This window comes from Sorghum bicolor, chromosome 1 (genome assembly GCF_000003195.3).
Source record: "Sorghum bicolor cultivar BTx623 chromosome 1, Sorghum_bicolor_NCBIv3, whole genome shotgun sequence".
NCBI classification, from domain to species: domain Eukaryota; kingdom Viridiplantae; phylum Streptophyta; class Magnoliopsida; order Poales; family Poaceae; genus Sorghum; species Sorghum bicolor.
The window spans coordinates 5,246,967-5,271,667 of NC_012870.2; the positions used below are offsets into that span (position 1 = coordinate 5,246,967).

The window sequence follows — 24,701 nt, forward strand, 5'->3', positions numbered from 1 at the left end:
ATCTGGCGCAGGTTAGAATGACACGGTCTCCTAGATTACATTTTGACCATTCATTTACTTTATATTATATTATTTATGCTTATAAACTTATAATCATTGGATAGTATAATTCTTTACAAATCTAATTATATAAAATTTGTGTTATAATAGTTAATAATTATTAGTCTAATTAATGGTCAAAGTTTTAAAAGTTTGAATCTTGATATATGTGTGCGCCAGATAAAATGTACCGGAGGGAGTATCACGTTTAGGAAGTATGCTCACAAGCTTAAGAGCATGTCCGAAAGGTTTTCTAAAATCTACTCTCTAAATCAACGTTTAGAGAGAGTTATTCGAGTAAAAATCATTTTCTATATCTTTGTATTTAAAAAACTTTTCTATATCTTGTGCAAAATCTAGGAGTCATTATTGCTTTCCATCTTTGACTACCGGGAAATCCGAAATAGATTATGCCTATATATTAGGTGTTCAATTGAAGATATTGTTCGAGGATATTTTTTTATTAAAATCTCTATTTGTGTAAACTAGCAAAGATATAAAGACTCACTTGGAGATGCTCTTAACAACTTCAAAAAAATTGCAACACTTCATATATGTTAAAGTAAGCACGAGCCTGTTCGCTTGAGCTTATCTGTTGAATCTGTTTAACTATGATTTTTTAGACAAACGAACATACTCTTTCTTAGTATCATTACACCCGCTGAGTATGTGTTTGAATTCTTAGGAATTAAAGTAGCATTTAGGACTATGTCCGTCTATTACAACAAGAATAAAATAATATTCGACCATGTAGCACGGCCGAGTGATGCCCGTACCTCAAAATGTCAAGGGGGAACCGATCCTCGATTCCCCGCGGGGAATTCCCCTATTTGGTGATGGTTTTGGGGCAAAATCTCTCCCCACGGGGAGCTAAATGGGGCAAAATCTGTCCCCGTCGGGTTTCGCGGGGGCGGGTCTGGTGTGCCTCCCCTCGTCCTCGTTCCCCGTGGAGACCCGATAATAATAAACCTATGTTCGATGTTTGGATTCTTAGTTGCTATTTCTAGTTGATGAATCACTTGTGGTGAATGTATGAACAATATGATTGTTTCTATGTTGTTATGAACTATGCAGCAGGCAATTATGGACAAATGGCTGTTATTTGCATTTGAATTATTGGATATTTGCTGCTGTTTATGTAAGTGATTTGCTGTTATTTATATAATTGACGCGGGGACGGGGATGGGGCAGAAGTTCTCCTCGTGACCCTTCACGGGGAAAGGGTTGGGGAGAATTTGCTCCCGCGAGGACGGGTTTGGGGCAGTAACCTCCTACGGGGAATTCCCCATTGACACTCCTACCCGTAGCCAAGATCTAATGGACACATGCAACTTACCACCCATCGCTGTAACTAAGAAAACACAACTTTTTTTAATAAAATCTTCTCACCTGGTTTCAAGTCTTTAACTTAGCATAGATATTCATATTTTTCTAGATTTATTTTAAATTTAATAATATTATGCTTTCAGTAGTAGACGATGTCTATATCGACAGCGAGACAACTATAATAACTTCGTGAATCTCATGATCTGTCGGCTCAGCCCTTCGGAGGTACTTTATAGAGGTAAATTTTGTATACTTGTGTATAAGAATGAGTGTGCATATGTTTGTGAGTGTCTGCGTTGTAATGTACAATTTTAAATTAGAACAACTTAAACCTTGGGCTTAGTCTGATTTTTGTTAAACCCCGTCAGGCTCCCTCTTGATTTAGGCCTTGTTTACTTCCAAATTTTTTTGCAAAATAGGAATAGTAGCACTTCGTTTGTATTTAACAAATATTGTTCAATTATAGACTAACTAGGCTCAAAAGATTTGTCTCATAAATTCCGACCAAACTGTGCAATTAGTTTTTATTTTCATCTATATTTAATACTCCATGCATACGTCTAAAGATTTGATGTGGCGGGGAATCTGAAAAATTTTGCAAAATTTTTGGGAACTAAACAAGGCCTTAGCTTAACTAGGCTCCTTGCCCTAATCGACCAAAACTTTATATTCTTTTATTTCGTTTTGTCTGATGTAATTCTTATTTTTATATTCATATTGTTGGACAAATATTTTTTCTTTTTTCTTTAGCTTAGCCATTCTTATGTAACAGGGATACGGCATGGACTGCTACAGCAACCTATTTTTTTTTCATGAGAAGCCGTATAGGACACGTGGATAGGCCGATTTCCTGCCTAGCTTCGCCGGCTTAATAAGAGTAAATTGTCAATTCATTTTAGAACCAAAATAAAACTTAAGATATATGAGAACACAATCACATTACCAATAAACATCCAGTTTTAGTTAGTACAATTAAATTATATATATATATATATATATATATATATATATATATATATATATATATATATATAATCATTGGTCCAAGGCAAAATAGTCATTTTGATAGTTTAAGGATATTACTAAGCTCAAAAATTAAGGGCATGTTTGATACAACTCACAGGTAGCTTCATGAGCTGTTGTGAGCTGTTTTTTTTTGCCAAACACTTATTTCCAAAACAGTTTTATGGGTGAAGCTGTTTTCCCCCTCCTCTCACAAAGACATAAGTTGGATGAAGCTGAAAAAAGTAGCTTATTGCAGCTTCTCCCTCATTTCTCTCTCTCAACTATGCATGAAGTAGTTGGTGAAGCTATTTTGCCAAACACTTTTTCCAAAACAGCTCAGCTTCATCTAGAAAGTCACTCATAAAGCTATTTTCTAAAAAAACAGCTTCACTAGTGAAGTTGAGCTGTGCCAAACAAGCCCTAAGTATGAGGATGAAACTATCATTTTGATGGTCCTAGTGAAACCGAGCCCCTCATATTTAAAATATTTTAAGGATTGAAGCATCTGTTTTTAAAGTTTATGGGTGAAACTTGGGGATGTAAGCGGGCTTGTCTGTAGGCTCACAAAGAGACTTATCTAAATCATCTTTAATTTAAACCTGTAAAAAAACGTCTATTGGGGACTCAAGAACAAGCCTAATTACATCCCTAGCGAAACTAAGCAACAAACCAGTTTAAGGAATCAAAATGAGTATTTTGCCTTTAACCAGAAATCCAGAAATGGACTAACCTAACCTAACCCAGAAAAGAGAGGATTAATGAGTTTCGAGTATGAATCTTATGAAAAACGATAAGACGGCTTTAAAACAAGTTCAGAGTCGATGCTCCTGAAAAATGATAAGGCGGCTTTAAAATAACCCGCGTGAACTTTTGATTTTTTTTTTTAAATTTACGAATCAACTTTGACCTTGTTTAGTTCGTGAGAAATTTTATAATTTTTTTAAAATTTTTTATCACATCAAATTTTATGTACGTAAGAAACATTAAATATGAATTAAAAAATAATTAATTACGAGATGAATCTTTTGAAATTAGTTAATGTATGATTAAACAATATTTATCAAATACAAATGAAGGTGTTATATTGTCTATTTTATATTTTTTACAACTAAACAAGGCCTTTGACGCGCGCTAATAATTTGGCCGATCTGCAAATCACGAGACGCTGACAAGTGATAAAGACAGGAAATATCTCTGGTGGGCACGCTTCCCTTGTGCTTAGGGCTTGTTTAGATGCAAAATTTTTTTGAATTTTGACACTGTAGCATTTTCGTTTTTATTTGACAAACATTTTCCAATTATAGAGTAACTAGGCTTAAAAGATTTGTCTCGCGATTTACAGACAAACTATGTAATTAGTTTTTATTTTTATCTATATTTAATACTCCATGCATGTGAGGCAAGATTCGATGTGATGGGAAATCTTGTAAAGTTTTGGGTTTTTGTGTAGCTAAACAAGCCCTAGCAGCAGCAATAATACTATACGAGCGGGCCCGCCACGATCATACTTCCCTATGGACCCACCCGCAAGTGACCGACTACGCAACAACGAGTGGGTACGCATAGCAGGTTCCTTGTCCAGGGGTCCACAGTGGCAGTGGCAGAGCTACGGCGGCGCAACGGCCACTTCGGTGGTGGGAACTCCAAGGGTGGGCCCACAAGCCAGTGACCCACCAGCCGAACCGCATTCACACGACCCGCCCGGCCGCTCCGGCCCCGGCCTTCCTCCTCCCGGAGTTGAGAATCAATTCTTGCTAGTACGATTTCTCCTCTCCCCAAGTGGCCAAAGCCACCAACCACGACCAGCCCCTTTTTCTCTTCTATTTCATCCACGCTGCTCGTGCTCGGCTGCTCGCTGCCTGCTTCTAGCGATCGTCTCGGGACTCCAGAGTGCCGGCCGGCTCTCCGCCTGTTCGTATCGTCGCTGCTCCTTTCCCCGGTACAGTCTCTGGCTTTGGTAGTTCAAGCGGCGATGTGGAATCTTAAGGGATCGCTTCTTTTTCTAGTGAAAGATGGAGTTAGGGGACTTTACTGTAGGGGGAAAAAAAGGAGGCGCGGTCCCTGAGTTTGGGTTAGTTTGCTTCTGTGGAATTTTTGCATCTCCTTGTTTTTTCTTTCGGGGGACTTTAGGTAGTTTTGGGCATGGTGCGAATGTGCGATGAATCTTGGGGTTTTACTATGAAACCAAGAGATGGAGAACTCACCGAGGAGTTCTTGGCCTGATTTTCTCGTGGCTGGAGAAATATATTATCTTGCCTGGTTTCTTTGGTGAGGAACCGCCATATTGGCCAGTGTTGGTCTTTTAAGTGCTCTGATGATAGAAGGACGCTGTTTCGGTTAATGCTTATCTACTGAAAATGTTACTGTCAATGATTCCTTTTTTTTTGTTGTTGTTGGAGGTTGGATTTTAAACATCTATTGCAGCAACTGAATTCAACAGACAGTGTTGCTAAATTATGTGTTTCACGGCTTCAGTAGATAATCCAGTTGTATTATGTTATTGTCAAGATTCAGGAAGGTGTACAACTATTTCATTCAATCGATTTTAGAACTGGGGCTACTGGGCTACTGGTAGAAAATGTCTGAATATCTAGTTCCATTTACTTCTTTCAGCCAAGTACATTGGTCTAGCATTTTCTTAAATTCATATGATTGATCCTGTTCAACTGGCGTTTCTTCTCATGTGCCCCTAAGCCCCTTATGGCTGTAGTCTGTTTGTTGATTTGTTCTTTCTTTTTCCATGTTTAGGATGTGATGGACCATATTGTCTAACTTACCTTCATATGTTCCAGTGAGTTTAAAATATACACAGTACAGGATGTCGGAACGTTCTGAGAGTGCAACTGAAAAGATTATGAGCAGCATCATGGATACCATTGCTGACAACCTTCCTAAGCAGAAGTCTGGGCACTTTGACCCAGGTTCAGTCTCTGACAAAGTGAAGAACAAGCTGTTTGGTCGTCAGAAGACCTTACATGGAGTTCTGGGTGGTGGAAAACGTAGGCGGTCTGCTTATCGGTATATACTGTATGTTGAGATTTGCTTGGTGGGCGTCACTGATGTGGTTCTATCTGTGATTGTAGCTGCTGATGTGCTGTTATGGAGGAACAAGAAGATATCATCGAGTGTTCTGGCTCTTGCAACAGCTATTTGGGTTTTCTTTGAGTGGCTTGACTACCACTTTCTGACAATTGTTTCGTTTGCCCTTGTTCTTGGAATGGTTGTCCAGTTTATCTGGTCCAACTTCTCAAACATGCTAAGCGGGTATGAAATATGTAAAACATTTGAGCAGTATCTCCGCTGACACAATAATTTGAAATTTCTTTCTACTTCTAGATCTCCTTCTCAGGTGCCCCGAGTTGAATTGCCTGAAGAGTTATTTGTGAACATTGCCATTGCAATCGGTGCCCAAGTAAACAAGTTCATGTGCTTCCTTCAGGATGTGTCTTGTGAAAGAAACTTGAAGCATTTTGTAGTGGTAAGTGAACTTTTTCTGGGTTTATCTATTTATTCAAATAGATATGGTTGACACATTTATGATATTGTTGAATGCCATTTATAAGCATTCCTATTCTATCTGTCTGTCTTAGACAGGTATTTTAATTGTGGTGCTATGTTTTCTGTCAGGCGATTGCCGGACTGTGGGCCGCTGCAGTGATTGGAAGTTGGTGCAATTTCCTGACAGTCATATATATTGGTAAGAGGCCTGTAACTTCTATTCTTGTCAGCCACCATTTCGCATTTTCGTCAATTACCACAGAGAAACAATACCTGTTCCTATTTAATGAATGCGCACATTTCAGCATGTGTGGTAGTACTGACAAAGATGTTGGATTGCCTGGAACAGGGTTTGTTTGTGTTCACACACTTCCTGTGCTCTATGAGAAGTATGAAGACCAAGTCGATGATTTCCTCTACAACCTTCTTGGTCTGCTGCGAGATCAGTATCAGAAGCTTGACCAAGGCGTCTTGAGCAAGATTCCGAAGGGGAACATGAAGGCTAAGAAGAACGAGTAGTTTAGCAGCTGGTTTCTCTGAATGAATGAATGGGTTGGTGAACTGATGTTGCGCCCTCTTGTGCATCGCAGACTTGCGCCAATTGTTGCTTAAGCTGTGTCCCATTCTGAACATGGGTGTTAGTTCATTGCCCACTGGGTTTAAAAACTATTAAGCTGCAATGAATGTTGTCCACTATTGAAGTTCTTCGACTCAATTCACATTTCTGATCTGATCACTTATGGGATATTGACACACTGCTCAAGTAATGAAGTGTGCCCATAACCATAACTCATGTCTGAAAACTGGAAGTTGCCGGGAGCATCTTTCTTCTGTTTCTAGAGAGTGTGTGCCATTTCAGGCTCAATCTGCAAGGATAAGTCCTGGCAAATGTGTCTGACTCTTATATTCCTTGTTTTGCAATTCCATTAGTTTGATAATGTTTACACTTTACAAAGTTAAAACTTTGCTCCTGTGACCTTGAAGAACTACATAATGACTGTACATACTGAACTGCCATGGTGTCTGAAAAAGAGAAATACCTGACAGAGGAATTGTGAATTCATATGCAATGGCGGGTGTGGAACTTTGGATGGCAGAAGACATTAAGCATGAGTGGATTTAATTATCTCCGGAGAGTTGATCTGCATTTGATTATGAATTCTGAATGCTAGAGCAAGTAGTTTAAACTTAGGTGATATAGATGCTGCACGCGTCCGACGTGCAGGAGCAGTCAAAACCGGAATGCAGGTCACCACGATCCAACCAAACTGCTCTCCAACCATGCTATAAAAACTCGGATTAGTCATGCGTCTCGTCACCAGCCAATTCACCGGCGAAAGCAAAGAAATCCATCAAGAAGAAGCCATGGAGCAGAAGCAGAAGCTGTCGCCGCTCTTACTCGTCGGCTTCATCGTCATCCTCTGCGCCGGCCCGGGTCACGCCATGCGCCTTCTGAACGACGCCAACAGCGGCCTGGAGTTCTCCTTCGGCTCCAAGGCGGCGACGGCAGGCGCGGAGACGGAGCCGCTGGACCCGTCCCTGGGCGACGACTACGAGACCGAGAACGAGATCAGCCACGTGGAGTTCGAGCCGGAGGTCGGCAGCGCGGCGCCGTACTCGTACGCCATGGCCGCGGCGCCCGTCCCCGTCCCCGCGGTCACCGTCGCCTCCACCGCCGCTGCGGGGCCGGCCACGGAGCCTGTGAGGGCCCGGAACGCCGGCACCGCCGCCGGCAGCCGCAGCATGAAGTGGTGGCTGCCGCCGTCGACCATGCCGTCGTTCCCGCTGTTCCCGAACCCCGGCGGCATGCCCGCCATCCCGGGGCTCCCGCTGCCCGTGCCCGGCATGCCGTTCCACCCCATCGGCGGCTGGGCCGCGCCCGCGCCTCCCGCCCCGTCGCAGCCGGCGCCTCCTGCCACAGAGGCCGCGAACACGAACGCCAACAACGACCCCAACGCGAACGGAGGAGGCGTCAACTGACCAAAAGGCTTGCTGCTGCTTGCGTTGCGTATGCTGCGACGGTGCTAGAGCTCACCATTCCGTTTTCAGATTTTATTAGGGTACTGCAACTGCTACCCGTAATCGTATCTTGGCGTGGGGATCGCCTCAAATGCTGAACGTGATTGGAAGCATGAACTAGTAATCGTATGTGTTTGTTGCTCCAACACATGTGAAATGAGCACAAACTTTTAAACGTTTGATATATAATATTGTTTGTTTGAATTGAAGAGAACCGCACCTGCTTTTACCGCTACAAATAATTATTGTGCTGTTGCAGTCAACATTAGATACATGGATCTTGTATGTTCCAAGACGGTACATAAGTTAATCAATGATCCCAATCAAGAAAAGTGAGAAACAAACTCGTATTGCATCATATTGGGCTCCGACACTTCTAAAGGCTCATTTGGCCCAAGACGTAATAACAAGACCAAAAGAGAACACCACCTCCCGCTCCGGCCTATTCTGATACGGAGCCCACGAACGAAGCCCAAATCGTCCGATCCGGCAGATCTCAGCCGTCCATGAGGGCATCACGGCTAGGGTTTTCGCTTCCACCCAGGACCCCTGCCTCTATAAATCCTAAGCGAGAGGACCCGCCGCCATCATCTGGTCCGTCCCCAACTCGCCAGTTTACCCCAGCCGCCGCAAGCAGGGACAGAAGGAGCTCGTGCGTGCGCGCGCTCCGCCCCCGCCGACGCAATGAGGGCCAAGGTTCGTCTTCACTCGCCCCCTCTGTTGTGATGTTGTTTCGGTGGTGATGATGCGTTGAAATCGTGTCCTAGGTAGTTTTGTAGAGCTTAGGGTTTGGATGTGTGGTGTGGCATTCCTTCTTGCTAGAGTTTTGGTGACGCTATGATGTTCTCTATGATGACCAAACACAGATGACGAGTCCGATCTAATCCATTCCATTAAACCATGGGGACAATCGAGGCATTTGTCTGAGAGAACACTAGCTACTTGATAATTTTTGTTTCTGTTGCTGTCTGGTACAAGTATTAGATTTTTTAGCGGCTGTTTCTGCAGTACTGGCATAATGAGGAAAAACTAGATATGTCTGATCTAATTGATGAGAAATACCTCCTACTCATTCTGAATGCCAGTTCACTGCATGTTACAACTATTCTTTTGAATAGATCCTACTGTTTATTTGATGGTTACACAATGAGTTAGTTGTACAAGACAGCCTGAGATTTTCCTAAAAAAAGACAGATTCTTCGCTGATTATGTACTATTTCTAGTTGAATAATTCTTGCAGATTCATTCGTTGTTCAATATGTAATAGACCTAGTTCATGCAATGATTAACACTATTGCTGGGTGATTCTACTTGCAAGTCAACTGTTTGGTCTTTACGTTGGGATGTGATGAAGAACTATTGGTCCGTGTTTCTGATCATCAGTGATGAGTAAAACACTCCATAATTCTGATCCCTGACAAATTGTATACTCTAGTAGAATAGTTCTTGCAGATTCATTCGTTGTTCAATATGTGTAGACCTAGTTCATGCAATGATTAACACTATTGCTGGGTGATTGCTACTTGCAAGTTAACTGTTTGGTCTTTATGTTGGGATGTGATGAAGAATTATTGGTCCGTGTTTCTGATCATCAGTGATGAGCAAAACACTCCATAATTCTGATCCCTGACAAATTGCACAGTCCTTAGTTTGGTCTGGTCCAGTTTGATGTTTTTTTTTTCAGATGAGACTCTCTGTTAGAATCTAAGCATTTGCTATTGAATGCGGGTGAACTGATTCATCATGTCCCATTTGATGTGCAGTGGAAGAAGAAGAGAATGAGGAGGCTCAAGAGGAAGCGCCGAAAGATGAGGCAGAGATCTAAGTAGGCGCATCTTGGGGCTGAGGGAGGGGAGCTTCACCTGCACCATGGCTGCTTAGCTGTAGATGTTGGTGATGTAAACCATCCTTGGTCGGTTAATTCTACTAGCTCGTTGTTAAGAGTCCAGCCCATGTTCTGAGACTGGGTTTATTGTAATGTGAGGATAATCATATGTTGCTTTGTGACTGATGTTAATGCCGTTAAATGAGATTCCTGGTGTTTAAATTTATTTGTCCTTTCGCTTAGCTTATCTGCAGAATCTTTAGCTTTTCAGCAGTGTTTTACTCACAATAAATCAGTGAAGAGTATTTTAAGCTATGGCTTTTTCAGATAAGCAAACAGTTTGGCCTACAGTTGGTCAAGTCTTGTGCATTGAGGATTGATAGTTGATTCCTTTCCCTGTGCAGAGATTTTTCTCGCATTCATCTTGTGCCGGTTATTGAACAGTGTTGTTTGGTAAATTTTCATTTGGTCTTCTCAGTTCGCTATCCATGGATGGATTGGATATTGAATATTCAGAATACGGATAGATATAAACCTCTTTAAATGAATTTGGTCACGAATACGGTCGAAAAATATCGATACTGTTTTCATCCCTATCGGCTATCGCTATCATATGGTTGTGTCAATTGAACTAGCACTAGCACGCAATTTTGTTTCACTACTCTTCCTAAATTCGCTTGTTCATCCTGTTATTTTTGCTTGTCAGCAATCGTAATTTCTGAAATTGCAATTTGTGTCTTTGACTTGATTATTGAATTGAGAAATTGACACATTTTTGGTTCCTGAAATCCTTGCCGCCTTCAGTGAACCAGTGGCGGTGACTGGTGAAGTGAAGCAAGCAGATGAGGTGCGACAGGGCTGGCCTTGCACCTGCACCACTCCCTTATCCCCCGCTGGGGCCCTACCATGTCCGTCTTTGTTCCTGGCCCTGCACTACAGCTGAAACTTCTCAATTCCTTAATCCATGGAGGCCATGGCCAGGCCAAGTGTAGCTCCGTCGTTGCAGCCCCGCCCGTGCCCGAGGCCGCACCGGAACAGCTGCCCACCTTCCTCCATGCGACGGAGAGTTGCTTGCTCGGCCTCGGCGGCCGACGCCGACGTGGTCGACCTCTTCGACGCCGCTAAGCTCACTGTAAGTGAGACCACCTCACCGATCGTTCGCTAGCCGCCGTGTCTCTCTTTGTGTGTGTTCCAATTCCTAACGAGTTTTTGCTCACTGCCTCTCCAGGTGGACAAGTTCGTGAGCAGCGGCATGGTGGTGGGGCTTGGCTCCGGCCCGGCGTCCGCCCTGGCGATCCAGTACCTTGGCACGCGCCTCCGCCGGGGATCTCTCACCGGCATCACCGCAGTGACCTCGTGAGTCCTTCCTGGTTGGCGGTTGCTATCCTTTCCTTGTCTGTGTATAGAAGCGTGTCATTGCTCACCAGGCACTCCGTCGTCGAATCAGTGACAGTGAGTGGCATTCATTCTAACCAGCTTCCTGGGATTGACCAGCCAGGTCCGTGCTCAGTGCGAACGAGGCAGACATGGCAGGGATACGGGCTAGCAGCTATCAGGAAGGCACCCAGGTTAGTACAAACATCTTGTTAGTTCTTGCAAATCAGGAAGAAGAACAGCCCTCTGAAACCGTGCTCACTGACCTATAGATTGATTTTGCTTTCACTGATGCTGAAGTGATCGAAGAGGGCACCCTGGCTGCTGTCATCGGGCGGCGAAAGACGGAGAGCGGAGAGCCCTCTTTCATGGTGGAGAAGGTAAGCAGTGCAGATCCCTTTGGAGAATGGAGACAGACACAAGTTAACACATGAGTAAATCTTAGGCACTTTCTCTTTAAGCATGATATACATACATGCTCTCTTCTTTTTTTTTCTTGAGGGATTATACATACATACTCTGTGCAATCACTGTTTTCCTGGCCTATGTAATATATACAGGCAATGGCTAAGTCAGCTGACAAGCTTGCCTTCATCACTGGGCACGACAAGTACGTGACGGGCATCGAGGGTTCTATCCCGGTCCTGGTTAAAAGTGTAAGCAATCATCCGTTGCTTCAGCGCATATCGTTTCATGCAATGTTCATAAAGAGAGGAACAGGTCATTTCAGGGAAACTGGATAGACACCGCCGAAGAGATTGATGATTTGTTTCTAGGAGATGCAGAGGTGTGCGTGTGCCTGCCCTGTTGCCTGTTGGAATTTCAGAACCTGGAACATCTGTGCTCACCACAAGTGCATTTGTGTTTTTCTTATGATATGGTATGAAGGTTTGGAGGAGGCCATCGTTTGGAACTGCCGGGCCACTGGGGGGTGACCACCCATTGGTTACCAAGGAGGGCCATCACGTACTCGATGTTATCTTCACAACTCCAATCTCAGATCTTGGTATGCAGTACGCGCATGGAAGATCTTCCATCCTCCCTCAATAACTAGAGATCTAAACTCAGCTTCAATCCAGTAAACCATGATTACTCTGCCATCTTGCTTTGCTTACATTACAGGTCAGGTAGCAGAGAAGTTGGACAAAATTGATGGCGTTGTGGATCATGGGATCATTTGCGGCAACCAGTAAATCTCTTACTCTGAGCACACACAACCTCTAGAAAAGTTTTAGTTGTTTTATACTACAATCTGCTGCCCTGCCCTGCAGATCATATGCTGTCATTGCATCCAAAGGGGAAGTTCAGGTCCTGGACGAGAAATCTTCAGTGATACAGTAGCGGCGAAACATTTTGAGTTGCTCTGCAGATTGATGCGCTTTCCTCCATGTTTCGGAACAAGAGTCTACTGCAACTACCAGTTAATCATGTACAACTTTGTTCACCACCTGGCAATTCTGTCAACAACAGTTGAAGTCCATGTCTCGAATAATCTTTTGTACTAGTATTCAGTTCACCATATTCGATGAATGAGGCAGAACTACAGCTACAACTACTCACTACTCTACTAGGGTTTCAGGAGTTCATCTCATTGAGAACCTATTATATACCAAGCCACCAGCTTAAATACATGGCGCGGTGTATAAATTAAGACAAGCCTTAATAATGCTTATTAGTGTTTGGAAAGAGAAAGATAATAGGCGCGGGAATAGATGGATTGGAGATGGGCTGTCGGATGAGAGATCGATGTTGCCTAGAGAGCCAATGAACCGTTGCATAGGAATTTTGGAGGATTTGTAAGTTGTAATTCTTTAGGAAAATGTCCTATATGTTCATGTGGAATAATGAATTAAACCCTATGAAGTTACTTTGGAATACTATACCATGTATGAAACCATGAAATTTTGAAGGAAAACTAGCATGAGGTTGGACTTCATGGAGAGTTATACCCAAAGGCTATAATAGAAACTTTCCAGCAATTTGAATTCATACAAGATTTTAAGTTTCATGCAATTCTAATCCTACGTTTTTTTTTCTATTTATGTGTTTTGATAATTCTGCATTCTAAAGATACCCTAATTAGTTAACCTGGGTTGCAAGCCTAACTTTCGCATTCCGATGCCTGTCAGACCAAAATTTGGTCATTAACCAAAGGAACCAACGATGTCTGGAACTTTGGATCCATGCCATATTTTGGCTCGCCCAAGCTGCCCGGCCGATTTGGTCACCGAAACTTGACCAGTTATGGCCCTCCTAATTCTCTTAATTTTTAGAATCGTTAGAGCAAATCCAACATATATGGTATCTAAGAAAGGCTAGTTTTAGATTTTTACAGCAACAATTGAAGTTCAATAGGAGTAAGGCACCAATCTATATAGCACTGCCAGTCAGTCACCCTGAAACTAAAAGACATGATATACAACTTCTTGGCGATCATGATCATCAGGTTTACTCGGTCGGTAGCCCATGAAACACACTTTACACACTAATAACTACTATGGTTATTAGAGCAACTCTAAAAGACTTTTTATATCCTTTCTTATTTATAGAAATAGAAATTTTGGTGAAAAATACTCTTCAGTAGCCTCTTTAATTAAATCTCTAAATATAGATATCATTTATTCTGAATTTCTCGTAAGCCAAAGATAAAGAACGAGGATGGATATATAGTGTGCGCACAAGATATAGAAAATTTGTTGGAGGATACAAATATATAGAAAACAATTTTTACTCAAATGACTCTCCAAATGATAATTGACTCTCTAAATGATAATTTAGTGAGTAAATTTTACTCCTCTATTCCAAAAAATAAGGAATCCAGTTTTGTCCTAAATCGAACTAAGTAACTTTGACCAAATTTATTTCTTTCAAACAAACTTTAACCAAATTTATAGAAAAAAATATTAACATTTACCATATAAAGAGGTATATTATAAAAATATATTCAATAATGTATCGAATTAAACTAATTTCAAATTGTATGTATTTGTTCTTCTTTTTTATAAACTTAACTATCAATTTTTACTATAGTTTGACTTTGGATAAAACTGTACTCTTTATGTTTCAGAGCGGAGGGAGTAGAAAGATGTGAGATGTTCTTAGAGTGAGAGCGGATCCACCCCCGCTTTACTGTATCCACGTGCACAGGTATAGTTTTCCGAACGGGCGGCATTGGCACTACATGACACTAGCACTATACGGCATGACACTATTAGGCACGACATTATCAGGCACGGTAGCCCTGTCGTGCGTGCTGTGTAGTGCCACCGTGCCTAGACTCTGGCCAGGCACTACACTAAAGCCCTTAGATAGTGCCGTGCCATGCCACAAGGCACAACATCCCAGCGGATTAGTGTCGTGCCTTGGGACTAAAACCACATCACCACTTCAAAAGATTAGAATTAAAAGAACATCGTCCTCGTCTTCGGTCATCTCGCAAAGGCGCAGCTCATTGTTGATGGTCATGGAGTGACCGATGTCCTCTTGCTCGTCCGACATCTCGTTGTTGCTGGCTTCTGGTCTCTCGACAGCTACCAAGAAGAAGGTTGTGCCATGTGCCCGTGCCGTTCGCCGAAAAGCGGGAAGAAGAGAGGAGGGAGCTAGGGTTTCCATTGGAGAACGGAAAAGCAGGAGAGCTAAGGTTCCAGGTCTAGGGGGAGTGGCGAGCGACGACCGACTTATATAGCCCTCCCCCCATCGCGTAGATCCAACGGGCGGGAGCAAAGGGAGATCGATCCAACAACTATAAGTTGTGTCGCTCCCGTGCCGGCCGCTAAAGCGGACCATGCCCGTGTCGTGCCATCGTGCTGGCATCGCGGCCGAGGCACGGGCACGGGGCCGTGCCATGCTTGGCACTGGCACTAGAGAGGCCAGACCGTTTTCATACCGGGCCAAATCGTCCCGTGTCCGTGTTGGCCCAGCGGGTTTCGTTCGCCCGTTTGGAAATCTATATGCACAGGCTTACTCGGCCGGCTCACTTGTAATTTTGGGCAGCTCAAAACAATAAGTGTGATGAGAGGTGACAACAAATTGTTCAATTGTTATATATACAATGTTACTTTGTGTAACCTGGCCATGTCGTTGGGGGGATGATTGCAGCAACACCTATATTCCTCATTTAGTTGATGCTCAAATGGCAGAAGCATATGCTTTGAACTTTGAAGGAGGGATTGATGCTAGCTCAACATATTGGAGGTAATCGGTTGATCATCCAATCTAACTGCATGGAAGTAGTAGAAGTTATGAAGAATGGGGGCTTCACAACGAATTCGGCCGCTGCAATGTATGCTGAATGCATTACTGTTTGGGGTAGATTCCAGGAGATCTCTATTGAACACTTAAACAGGGAAGCTAATTAGGTGGCGCATGAGTTAGCTAGACAAGCTATGATTATGAAAATGAATTGTATTTGGGACGATGATCCCCCTTCTTTTATTGTGCCGTTGTTATCAAACGATGTAACTATTCTTGATCAATAAAGCTTATCAGATTGTCAAAAAAAAAACCTGGCCATGTCGTTTCCTGTCCCAAATCTCAGCCGCCAAATTAAATGAGAGATTTGTTTAAAACTACGATTTGGCCATCTGCTGTGTACCTGTGATTGTGCAAATCATGCAGGATAGGAATGCTCGCCATACATGGTAGATAGACATGCTTGCCATGATACCATCTCACGCGCGCTAGGGCCTTGCTGCCTTGCTGGTGGCCACACGCGTTATATTAGGACGGAAGAAAAATAAAATAAAATAAAATAAAACTGAACATCTTCAAGAGACTAGAAAAAAATATATTATAAACTATAAAATTTAATTATTGTGTAAAATAAAAAATTCATCCAAAGCGGAGGAAGGTCTTTCAATATGTCAGATGTGTCTGGGTAGTTGTCGTGGTGTTTGATCTGTTTCCAAGGTTTTAGCCTTTTAGGTCTCTTGTTCGTTGTGGATGATCGGAGGGGCTGATGTATGGCTCGATAGAGGTCGTCGTTGGCATCACTGAGCTTTGAGCCTTTGACATATCGAAACAACGGACAAAGCAGTCGTTCGATGGCATGGGTTGGTGACGAAGAATATTAGTACTGGGCTCTGGATGTACCATTGTTTTTGTGTATAGACTTGCACCCAAACATAGATGTAATTGTGTTTTTATATATAGTTTATCAGTTTATGGTAGAATCCCTTTCCGTCGATCGGGAAATTAAAAGAAAAACCCAGTGATCCAGCCAGCCTTGCACGTACGTATAAACACGTCAAAAAATAATATAAATGATGAGTAACAAAGAATGCATTTGATCACCAGCAGGGACTTGTTCCGTTGAGGTCGCCACGACGCCAACGATGCATATATATGTGTATATATAATATATGATTGAAATTCTGATATGATTCTGTCATCGTGCTTGTGGCCTTGTGGGTAGCTACCTAGCATGCAGCTTGTTGCCCGTTCTCGATCGATCGAGCCAACGCGTGCAATGCAATTGATGTGCTGTCCGGACTCATGCCCTCGTCGTGTGTATAAATGGAATGGGGTCGGCGCTACTAGGTCCATTTTTGCCGGGAATCTTCCCGTCCGAACATTCAGACGGTAGACGCCGTCCGATGGTTTCCGCCTTCGTTTCCCGCGCTTTAGTTTCCCGTGCGTTGGCTTGGCTGCAGTTTCTAGCTTTCTACACGTTAGCTGTTGCGTCAGTTGCTTTTTGACTTTTTCTCTCAGCCTAATAAAAACAGAAAGCGGAGCGAGGAGTAGGAGTCCAGGTACTTATTTCTTCTTCTTTTTTTCTTCCGTTAGCTTTTTATCTTTATTTTATTTTATTTTTTTATTTCTTTTTCTTTTAACTCCAATTGTTTTTATTTTATTTTTGTTTTTATGTGTTCATAGGTTGGTATGTTTATCTTTTTTTCTTTCCTTATATTTATTTTTTTCCATTTGTCATGTGGTTTTTTCTTTTTTTTTCAATTTGTAATTTTTCTATATCTCATTTTTTTCTTTTTCTACTTTTTGTTGTTTCTTTTTTAATTACTATATAAACTATTTCTTTTTTATCTTTTTTTTTATTTTTTGTGTTTATGTTTCTTCTATTTTTTTTCTCTTTTTTATTAGTTTTTTGTGTTCATGTGTTGTATATGTGATGATTTATTGTTATCTTATCTTTTTTCTTTTGATTTTCTATTTGTTTTGTTTATTTTGTTTTCTAATTATGTTTTTCTTTAATTCTTTTTTCTTTTTATTGCCTTTTGTTTATATATATATATGCGATGTTCTATAATACATTAAGTGTTGTTCTATGGTGAATTTAGTGATGTCCACTTAGTATACATATAATGTTCTATAATGTATTGAGTGATGTTTCTATGGTGTATTTAGTGATGTTCACTCCTTGTTTAGTTCCAAAAAATTTTGCAAAACAGGTACTGTAGCACTTTCGTTTGTTTGTGACAAATATTGTCCAATCATGGATTAACTAGGCTCAAAAGATTCATCTCATCAATTCCGACCAAACTATGTAATTAGTTTTTATTTTTATCTATATTTAATACTCCATGCATGCGTCTAAAGATTCGATGTGACGGGGAATCTTAAAAATTTTGCAAAATTTTTTGGGAAGTAAACAAGGCTTTAGTAAACATATGGTGTTCTATGATATATCCAGTGATGTTCACGTAATATATATACGATGTTCTATAATGTATTTAATAGTGTTCTATAGTGTATTTAGTGATGTTCAGTTAGTACACATGTGATGTTTTATAGTTTATTTTTAGGATGTTTGAAAAGTATCTATGATGTTCTTTTAAAAATTTCTCTATTACGTGTTTTTTCCTTATGCTTTGCTTTAGATTTTTTTTACATGATGTATTTATTTATTTATTTATTTATTTATTTTAAATATTATAATATCAGTTTCATGAATCTAAACTAGAACACTATTTTTTTAAACTGTGAACATTTTTTTTACGAATATGGAACATTTGTTTTCTGAACCTAGAACATTGTCTCTCATAAATAAAAATGTTTTATCTTTATAAGATAAATATTCATTAATAAAATTTTATCTAAATACATCCATGTGAGATCTTGTTTTGAAGGATTTATTATAAGAAATGCGATGGTGTAATCGGATTTTAATTTAGATATTTATTTTAGGAGTTATGACTTTTTAAAATTTGTTGATTAAAGTGGAGAATACATGGATAAGGTGGGCCCTATAGGATAGACAGCCTCTGCCAACCGCTAGTTATGCTACACTAATACTGCTCACAGACTTTATTCACATAGGTGCTATTCCTTTGAGCGGGAATTAATTGGACGGGAAACCATCCAATTCGGTCCGCATTCGGACCCTAGCAGCCCCCCATTTTTGCCGCCCTCCCTCGATCAATTGGCACCAGCATCTAGCTTAATTAGCTCCCCGTCCTACCGGCCGGCATGGCCTCCACCTCGAGCTTCCTGACCGTGGCACTCGTCGTGGCCACGCACGGTGGTGCTCCTGCTCCTCGATCGGCGATGCCAACACGTGCCATGCCGCCCGCCGTCTCGCTGAACCACCGCCGCCGGTGCCTGATGTGCCTGCTGCAGGCATGCCGAACAGGCCGATGCCAAAAAGTCTCGTGGACCTGCTCAAAGTCCTGGAGAAATTGCCAGTGCCAAATTCGAAGGTGCTCATCAGGCCAGAGAACAAGCTGCTGGTGCCGCCGCCAATTCTCACGGACCTGGTCCAGGAGATAAAATTGTTAGTGCCAATTTTGAAGGTGCCAAATCCGAAGGTGGTCAGGCCGGAGAACAAGAAGCAGCTAGTGCCAACTCTCACGGACTTGGTCCAAGAGATAGAATTGCTAATACCAATTTCGAAGCAGCAGGTTCCAAATTCGAAGGTGCTCATCAGGAAGAAGAACAAGAAGCTGATGATGCCAATTCTCACGGACCTGCTCCAAGATTTAAAATTGCTAAGAACAACTTTGAAGAAGGTGCCAAATTCCAAGGTACTCACGCCGGAGAACAAGCTGATAATGCCGCCAATTCTCACAGACCTGCTCCAAGAGATAAAATTGCTAATACCAATTTTGAAGTGCATGCATGCAACTGTGTAAGTGTAAAGTAAGAAAAGTTAAATGGGGAAACCACCATTTTATAAAGAAAGTTTGCTATGAGATTTTAACGTTAGGTTGGCAGTGATTGTGGATTGCTGGTGGTGATCATTGAGCCGATTAAGGAGGAGGTTTTGACGCCTTGGCGTACCTGCTGCTTGTCTGTTTTGGAAGGGTCACCGGGTTTCGCACTAGCATTTTCAAATCATGCAGGAGAATGGAGGCTGATCAAATCCTTCTACACTTCACGGCATAGCTAACACGGGTTTTCCCATTAATAGCTAAGAAAGAGACTCTTTTGGGACGTAGAATTCTCAAAACACATGGGAATAATTAAGGAAAACGAAGGATTGAAGTTATATGCAACTTAGAATCTTACAAGAATTCAAATGCAGCAAAGTTTCTATTGTGGTCTTTGGACGCAACACATAAAATGCAGGGATTGTAGAAAGAGATAGACAAAGGCAAGTTTCCATAAGGTCTAACGTCATGCTAGTTTTCCTCCGAAATTCCTATAGGTCTCTAGTTTTATACGTTCCATAGGAATCCAAAGGAATACTATAGGATTTAATCCTTTTGTTCCAGTGACCCTAAAAATAGTGCAAACAACATGTTTTTCAAACCCTTGTCAAACATGCTAACTTTGTTTCCCTCAAAAAAACATGCTAACTTTGTATGATCTCTCACAGGATGAATCAACACATTATTTAATCCAGCATTTTCCAAACATTTTTCAAAGGTTTGTCGTGTGATTTTCAAAACACCAGTCTAAACTATATGCAATGCAAAGATTGACCTCACAAGTGACCACTTGAAACAGCCTGCATGAGCAACTCTAAAAAAGTAGCAATCCTCATAATTCCAAAACCTCAAGTGGAAAGATAAGGCAAAATCTTTTTATCAATTATTATTAGTATTGGATCTAAGGGTCTAAGGAACGTCAACAAAAAGAACCAAGCAACTATGAAATATTACCTTCTTAAGAAAAATAAATATACAAAGTCCATCAATCTGACTAACTGAGATATATACAACGATATTTGTACCATGCATTTCATCAGCTTGATCTGCCATTGTGAAGATTTATCATTGAAAAAAGAACAATAATTGCCTAGCTTTCCGTAAATTTGTCTCTTGATTACCTAAGGTTACAGTACAAAACTATATCTAAAGGAAAACATCCATTATTTGATAGCAGCAAACAAGGCAATGCCCAATTTACAGGTGAACGAAGCACCTTTCATAGTTCTCAAGTATCATACTTCTGAGCACATACAATTCTACTTTTTTGTTTGTACATGTACAATCTAGTTGTAGAAGTACCAAGCTGAACCACATCTTGATAAAAGAAAAAAAAACACTTGTATATAGGGCTAAGTATTATACTGCCATTTCTCTTTTGGACAATCATGCTCTGCAACAATGCTGCTAATATATTAAAATTAATATTGGGCAGAGCTTAATTGTAAAAGCTGGATACTTGCATACATTTTTTTCTTACATCAATTTGTGGTTGAGGTAGGTACTTCTAGTGATTCTATACAGCTAAAACAGTAGCATTGTCTATGCTTAGGAGTATGATACTTGAGAACTTGGAAGGTGCTTCACTTGAAAATCGGGCACCAACTTGTTTGTTGCAACGAGCCCAAACGAAGTATGTTTTCCTTTGGAGATAGATGGTTTGTACTACGACCTTATTAGGCAATTATGATACAAAAAATATGAAAAGCTGGCGAACTACAATTGTTTTTCCAATAATAGATTTTCCCAATGGCAAGTCAAGCTTGTGAAATACTTAGTGCAACATCGTTGTAGATATCTCAATAAATCAGATTGGGGGACTCTCTACACTTTCTTTTCTTGAGAAAACATTTCAAATTTGCTTGGTTCTTTCTGTTGTCTTTCATTAAACATTAGATCTTGTACTTGTAATAGTTAATAACACAAAAGCATTACCTTATCTTCCTTATGAGGATTATTGCCTTTTTTGGAGTTACTTATGGCAAGCTGCAATGTTAAGCAGTACCACTAAATTCTTTTACTATGCACATGTGACATGGGAATCGTGCAAATGAAGAATAGTAAAATAGTTCTCATCAACTTTTCCTGGGCCAAGCGAGCAAACATAAATGAAAATATATAACATAAAGTGTACATGGTCATAGAGCTAATAAGGAAAAAATGCTAAATATTAAATTTAATAGGTTGATGCCAATGAGATATTTGGGGTTTTTCATGAATAAAAGCATTTTTGTTGTATTGCTTATGGTCCTACCACTAACTATAATAAAAAAGGAGAAATGATAGATACATATAGAAAAATAATTTGTTGAAGAAAGTAGCATGTAGTTTATGATTTTGTATGGTCAAAAAAATATTTATACATGAAACTACAATGGATATACAGTCCAACTTGAATAAAAAATAATACTGCTAGTAGAAAAGCATAAGTACCTTCAGCAAGTTCAACAAGGGGCAACAAGTCGAGGAAAGGCCATCTCTTATGGCTTGTAAACCTAGTACCAACCAACAACTGCTAGCACATTTTAAGTGGCATAATGCTTTCTACCTAGAGAGCCTACTTAAATATTTGCAGGAACTCGCATACACATGATACCATCAATTGCACCCACATAGTCCTGCATGACACCCATATAAAGAAGATTGATGTTATCTTATGGTCATAACATGCACATAACACTACTTGAGTATAACTGATTTAGACCTTAAAATATAGATACCATCTAGACATGAGACTCGTCCTGTTCTGCAACACTATACTTGTCAATGGAACAATGTTTCCTCTCAACTTGTTTGTTTTGCTGAAATTTGGCATATGTTGATGCTGATGCTGAAATGTTGCAAGAGAAAACATTATTCCTTCACTGAAAAGTACTGTTGAAGTATGGATAAGCCAAATTTCAGCATCAACATCTTAATTGGTGCCTCATTTTCATGGTGCTTTTATCATCTCTCTCTAAGTTCACCAATAGCAAACAACACCTCCTTTAAGTATTTACTAACTGTCAATATATTTTTTATTAGCCAATCTAAGTTTGAAATGGATTTCATACAGAGTCGTGACCATAGTAGTAGCATGCAGAATAAGTAGTGCACTCATACTATTTCCTGAAACCATCTAAACACAACAAGAAAAAAATATAGGAACTACTCAGATTAGATTAGAAGCAAATATTTGACAAAGGTGTATGCTCAGAACAATATAATGACATCAAATGACGTGGCAAGTGCTCAGGTATAAACAAAAGTGACATCAAAGGCAGAGGCATTTGCTCAGTTATAATGAAGAATACCATCAACCAAGACACTTGTTTTGTCTGCAATCCACGAAGAACTAGATATTATGCCTGAGAATGTAAACCATATTATCATCATCATAGAGAAGATGCATCATAGAAATAAAAAGCAAACAAGAGGACCACAAAATGAGGAGAGGAGATTATTTTGGGTTACCATAGCAACATAGGAACAAGCATAGAGAGAATATATAACTAGAGGATAGCTCAGCTCCAAACCTAAAATGGTAAAGACCACTAAGACATTACACAAAATGGACATAAAGGATTGGATTGGAGTTTACAAGGAGTGAGCGAAAGGAAAGGGGAATAGCGAGACATACTTGCCTTTTGCAAAACACAACGCAAATCAAAGAAGGCTACAAGGCATGAACCAAATTCATTAGATTTACATGCCTCTCTACCAAAACTAGAGAAAGGGTGGGGATTTTGAGGGAACAACTTGCCTTTATTGCGCATGACACCAATTCTACTTCAGCGACTGCAAGAACACCACATAGTAGAGGCATGAGAGGGATGCACCATTAATGAGAGTTGAGATGCTAGAGAAGGGAGAGGAGCACTACTACATAAATCTTAATGGAGGCAAAAAAAATTATTAATGGAGACGGGCATTGCAACCGCCTTCGGTCAAAGGTCACTGTTAATGGTGACCTATGAAAGCAGTTGCATTGCCACCTCAGTTATCTATTAACAGAGATGAACGTCTTGCAAATGCCTGCCTCGGTTAATAGATTAAAAAACAAAAAAACTAGAGCCCACTGGTGAGCCTCTTTCTGAGCCCATTGACGAGCCTAACCCAATCCTAGAACCAGATCCATGCCCACATCAGCTGCCCTCCATGCTCCCATGGTGGCTTCACCTAGATCTACCGTTGCTCCATAGTCCCACCACCAAATCTGCCTTGGCTCCACCAGATCTGCAAAAGGGGAGAGAGAAAACTTAGGGAGATGAAGAGGGGAAGAGAGAGAAGAGTGAGGGAGATAGAGACAGAGAGAGAGGGATATGTACCTATTGTGCCACCGGATCAAGCCTGTTGCCTGTGCCCTTGCTCCTCACCGTACCGCTTGCCACTAGGACCACCATGCCGCTCGCCACCACGACCATCGGCACACCTCACTGTGTGGCCTATGGCCTCATGCCACCATGGCCACCACACATGCCTCATCGTGTGGTGTTGTAGCCCCACGCCACCACGAAGAGGGAGGTAGCACTGGAAGAAAGGGAGGGAGTGCTGGGAGAAAGGGAGGAAGGGAGCGCTGGGAGCAGAGAGGCGGCGTCCGTTTAGGAGCAGCAGTTGAGAAGGGGTGAAGTAGAGAGAGGCGGAGAAGTGGAGAGAAGGGTTGCCTTTTATAACTAGGGTTTGGAGTAGGCTATTGATGGGCCTTAGAGCTGGACTAGTATTTTCAAAAGTGGGCCTTATAGTGTGCCCACCTCTGAAACTTGTTTTAAGCTCCAAAAATATGTCATTTTGAAGGCGCGTGTCTTAAAATGACCGCCTCTGTAAATTGACTTTAAGATGTGGTTATTTTTTTACCGCCGCAATCGATTTTACAAGGCGGGCAAATGTGATCGCCTGCGTAAATGAAAATGACCGCCTCCGTTAATCGTCTAGTATTTTCAATGACGTTTTGATTTTGTGACCGCCATAGTTAATGTTTAGGCACTACCTCACAAAAATAATTTGTGTAGTACTGGAGAGGCAAGAAGCACAAAGGAGAGGGTTTGATTTACCTTGGGGCAAGACACGAGCAAATAACATTGGGAGAGAGAGTAGTGGCGACGACCAGATTAATAGAAGGGAGGAGAGCTTGTGAATGGCGGTAACCCTAGCGGTTTTTCATGTGAGCACACAGCGTGGGTGGGTGGGAATATTGACAGTAGGGCCACCATTGGTGGGTGGCGATGCTTTTGCAAGCCCAGCCCAAACCTCGTGCCAACCAACCAAACACCCACAAGGTACATTCATGGAGCTAAGTTGGACTAGGTACAAAGAATTAATTGCATCGTAAGATATTCTCTTCATGTATAGGTCCCTTCACCTCCACCTTTTCACCACTACTCGTCATTGTTGCTCTATTGCAACCCTCAGAGCCCTCAATGTCTTGCCATCGTCCACTCAAATCGCCATGCTTCAACTATTGATTCCATCAATCCCTCAGCTTTAGCCTGCCACTCATCGACTTGTTTTCTCTTCTGCTCTGTTCTGCAACACTA

General features: G+C 41.3%; 2 protein-coding genes and 1 long non-coding RNA gene across 6 annotated transcripts; 2 read left to right on the forward strand and 1 right to left on the reverse strand.

Annotated features, from left to right (window-relative positions):
* Positions 4,097-6,604, forward strand: LOC8084154 (reticulon-like protein B8). Of its 2 annotated transcripts, none has more exons than XM_021452005.1 (6): positions 4,097-4,309; positions 5,119-5,369; positions 5,454-5,634; positions 5,707-5,848; positions 5,998-6,067; positions 6,218-6,604. In XM_021452005.1, the coding sequence occupies exons 2-6, from the start codon at positions 5,189-5,191 to the stop codon at positions 6,385-6,387; spliced, it is 744 nt and encodes a 247-aa protein (XP_021307680.1). In that variant the 5' UTR covers positions 4,097-4,309; positions 5,119-5,188; the 3' UTR covers positions 6,388-6,604. The 2 variants fall into 2 exon arrangements, with proteins under 2 accessions (XP_021307680.1, XP_002463790.1); XM_002463745.2 differs by having other exon boundaries at positions 4,099-4,309; positions 5,163-5,369.
* LOC8083931 (probable ribose-5-phosphate isomerase 4, chloroplastic) lies at positions 8,426-12,966 on the forward strand. Of its 2 annotated transcripts, XM_021462357.1 has the most exons (10): positions 8,426-8,583; positions 9,651-10,844; positions 10,941-11,068; positions 11,211-11,280; positions 11,359-11,466; positions 11,647-11,742; positions 11,817-11,873; positions 11,975-12,092; positions 12,209-12,275; positions 12,358-12,966. In XM_021462357.1, the coding sequence occupies exons 2-10, from the start codon at positions 10,677-10,679 to the stop codon at positions 12,425-12,427; spliced, it is 882 nt and encodes a 293-aa protein (XP_021318032.1). In that variant the 5' UTR covers positions 8,426-8,583; positions 9,651-10,676; the 3' UTR covers positions 12,428-12,966. The 2 variants fall into 2 exon arrangements, 1 of the variants encoding a protein (XP_021318032.1); XR_002453800.1 differs by lacking the exon at positions 12,358-12,966 and having other exon boundaries at positions 11,387-11,742; positions 11,807-11,873.
* LOC110436125 lies at positions 21,559-23,785 on the reverse strand. Of its 2 annotated transcripts, XR_002453804.1 has the most exons (4): positions 23,496-23,785; positions 22,482-23,403; positions 21,909-22,018; positions 21,559-21,806 (listed from the first exon to the last, which is right to left on the reverse strand). It is a non-coding gene; the product is annotated as an uncharacterized LOC110436125 (long non-coding RNA). The 2 variants fall into 2 exon arrangements; XR_002453803.1 differs by having other exon boundaries at positions 21,909-23,403.

Bases quoted from the DNA above. Each gene is read 5' to 3' on its own strand.
- LOC8084154 (XM_021452005.1), top strand. From the start codon at position 5,189: ATGTCGGAACGTTCTGAGAGTGCAACTGAAAAGATTATGAGCAGCATC. The intron at 5,849-5,997 runs GTAAGTGAACTT...GTTTTCTGTCAG, and splicing joins ACTTGAAGCATTTTGTAGTG to GCGATTGCCGGACTGTGGGC. The intron at 6,068-6,217 runs GTAAGAGGCCTG...TGCCTGGAACAG, and splicing joins CCTGACAGTCATATATATTG to GGTTTGTTTGTGTTCACACA.
- LOC8083931 (XM_021462357.1), top strand. From the start codon at position 10,677: ATGGAGGCCATGGCCAGGCCAAGTGTAGCTCCGTCGTTGCAGCCCCGC. The intron at 11,281-11,358 runs GTTAGTACAAAC...ACTGACCTATAG, and splicing joins GCTATCAGGAAGGCACCCAG to ATTGATTTTGCTTTCACTGA. The intron at 12,093-12,208 runs GTATGCAGTACG...CTTACATTACAG, and splicing joins AACTCCAATCTCAGATCTTG to GTCAGGTAGCAGAGAAGTTG.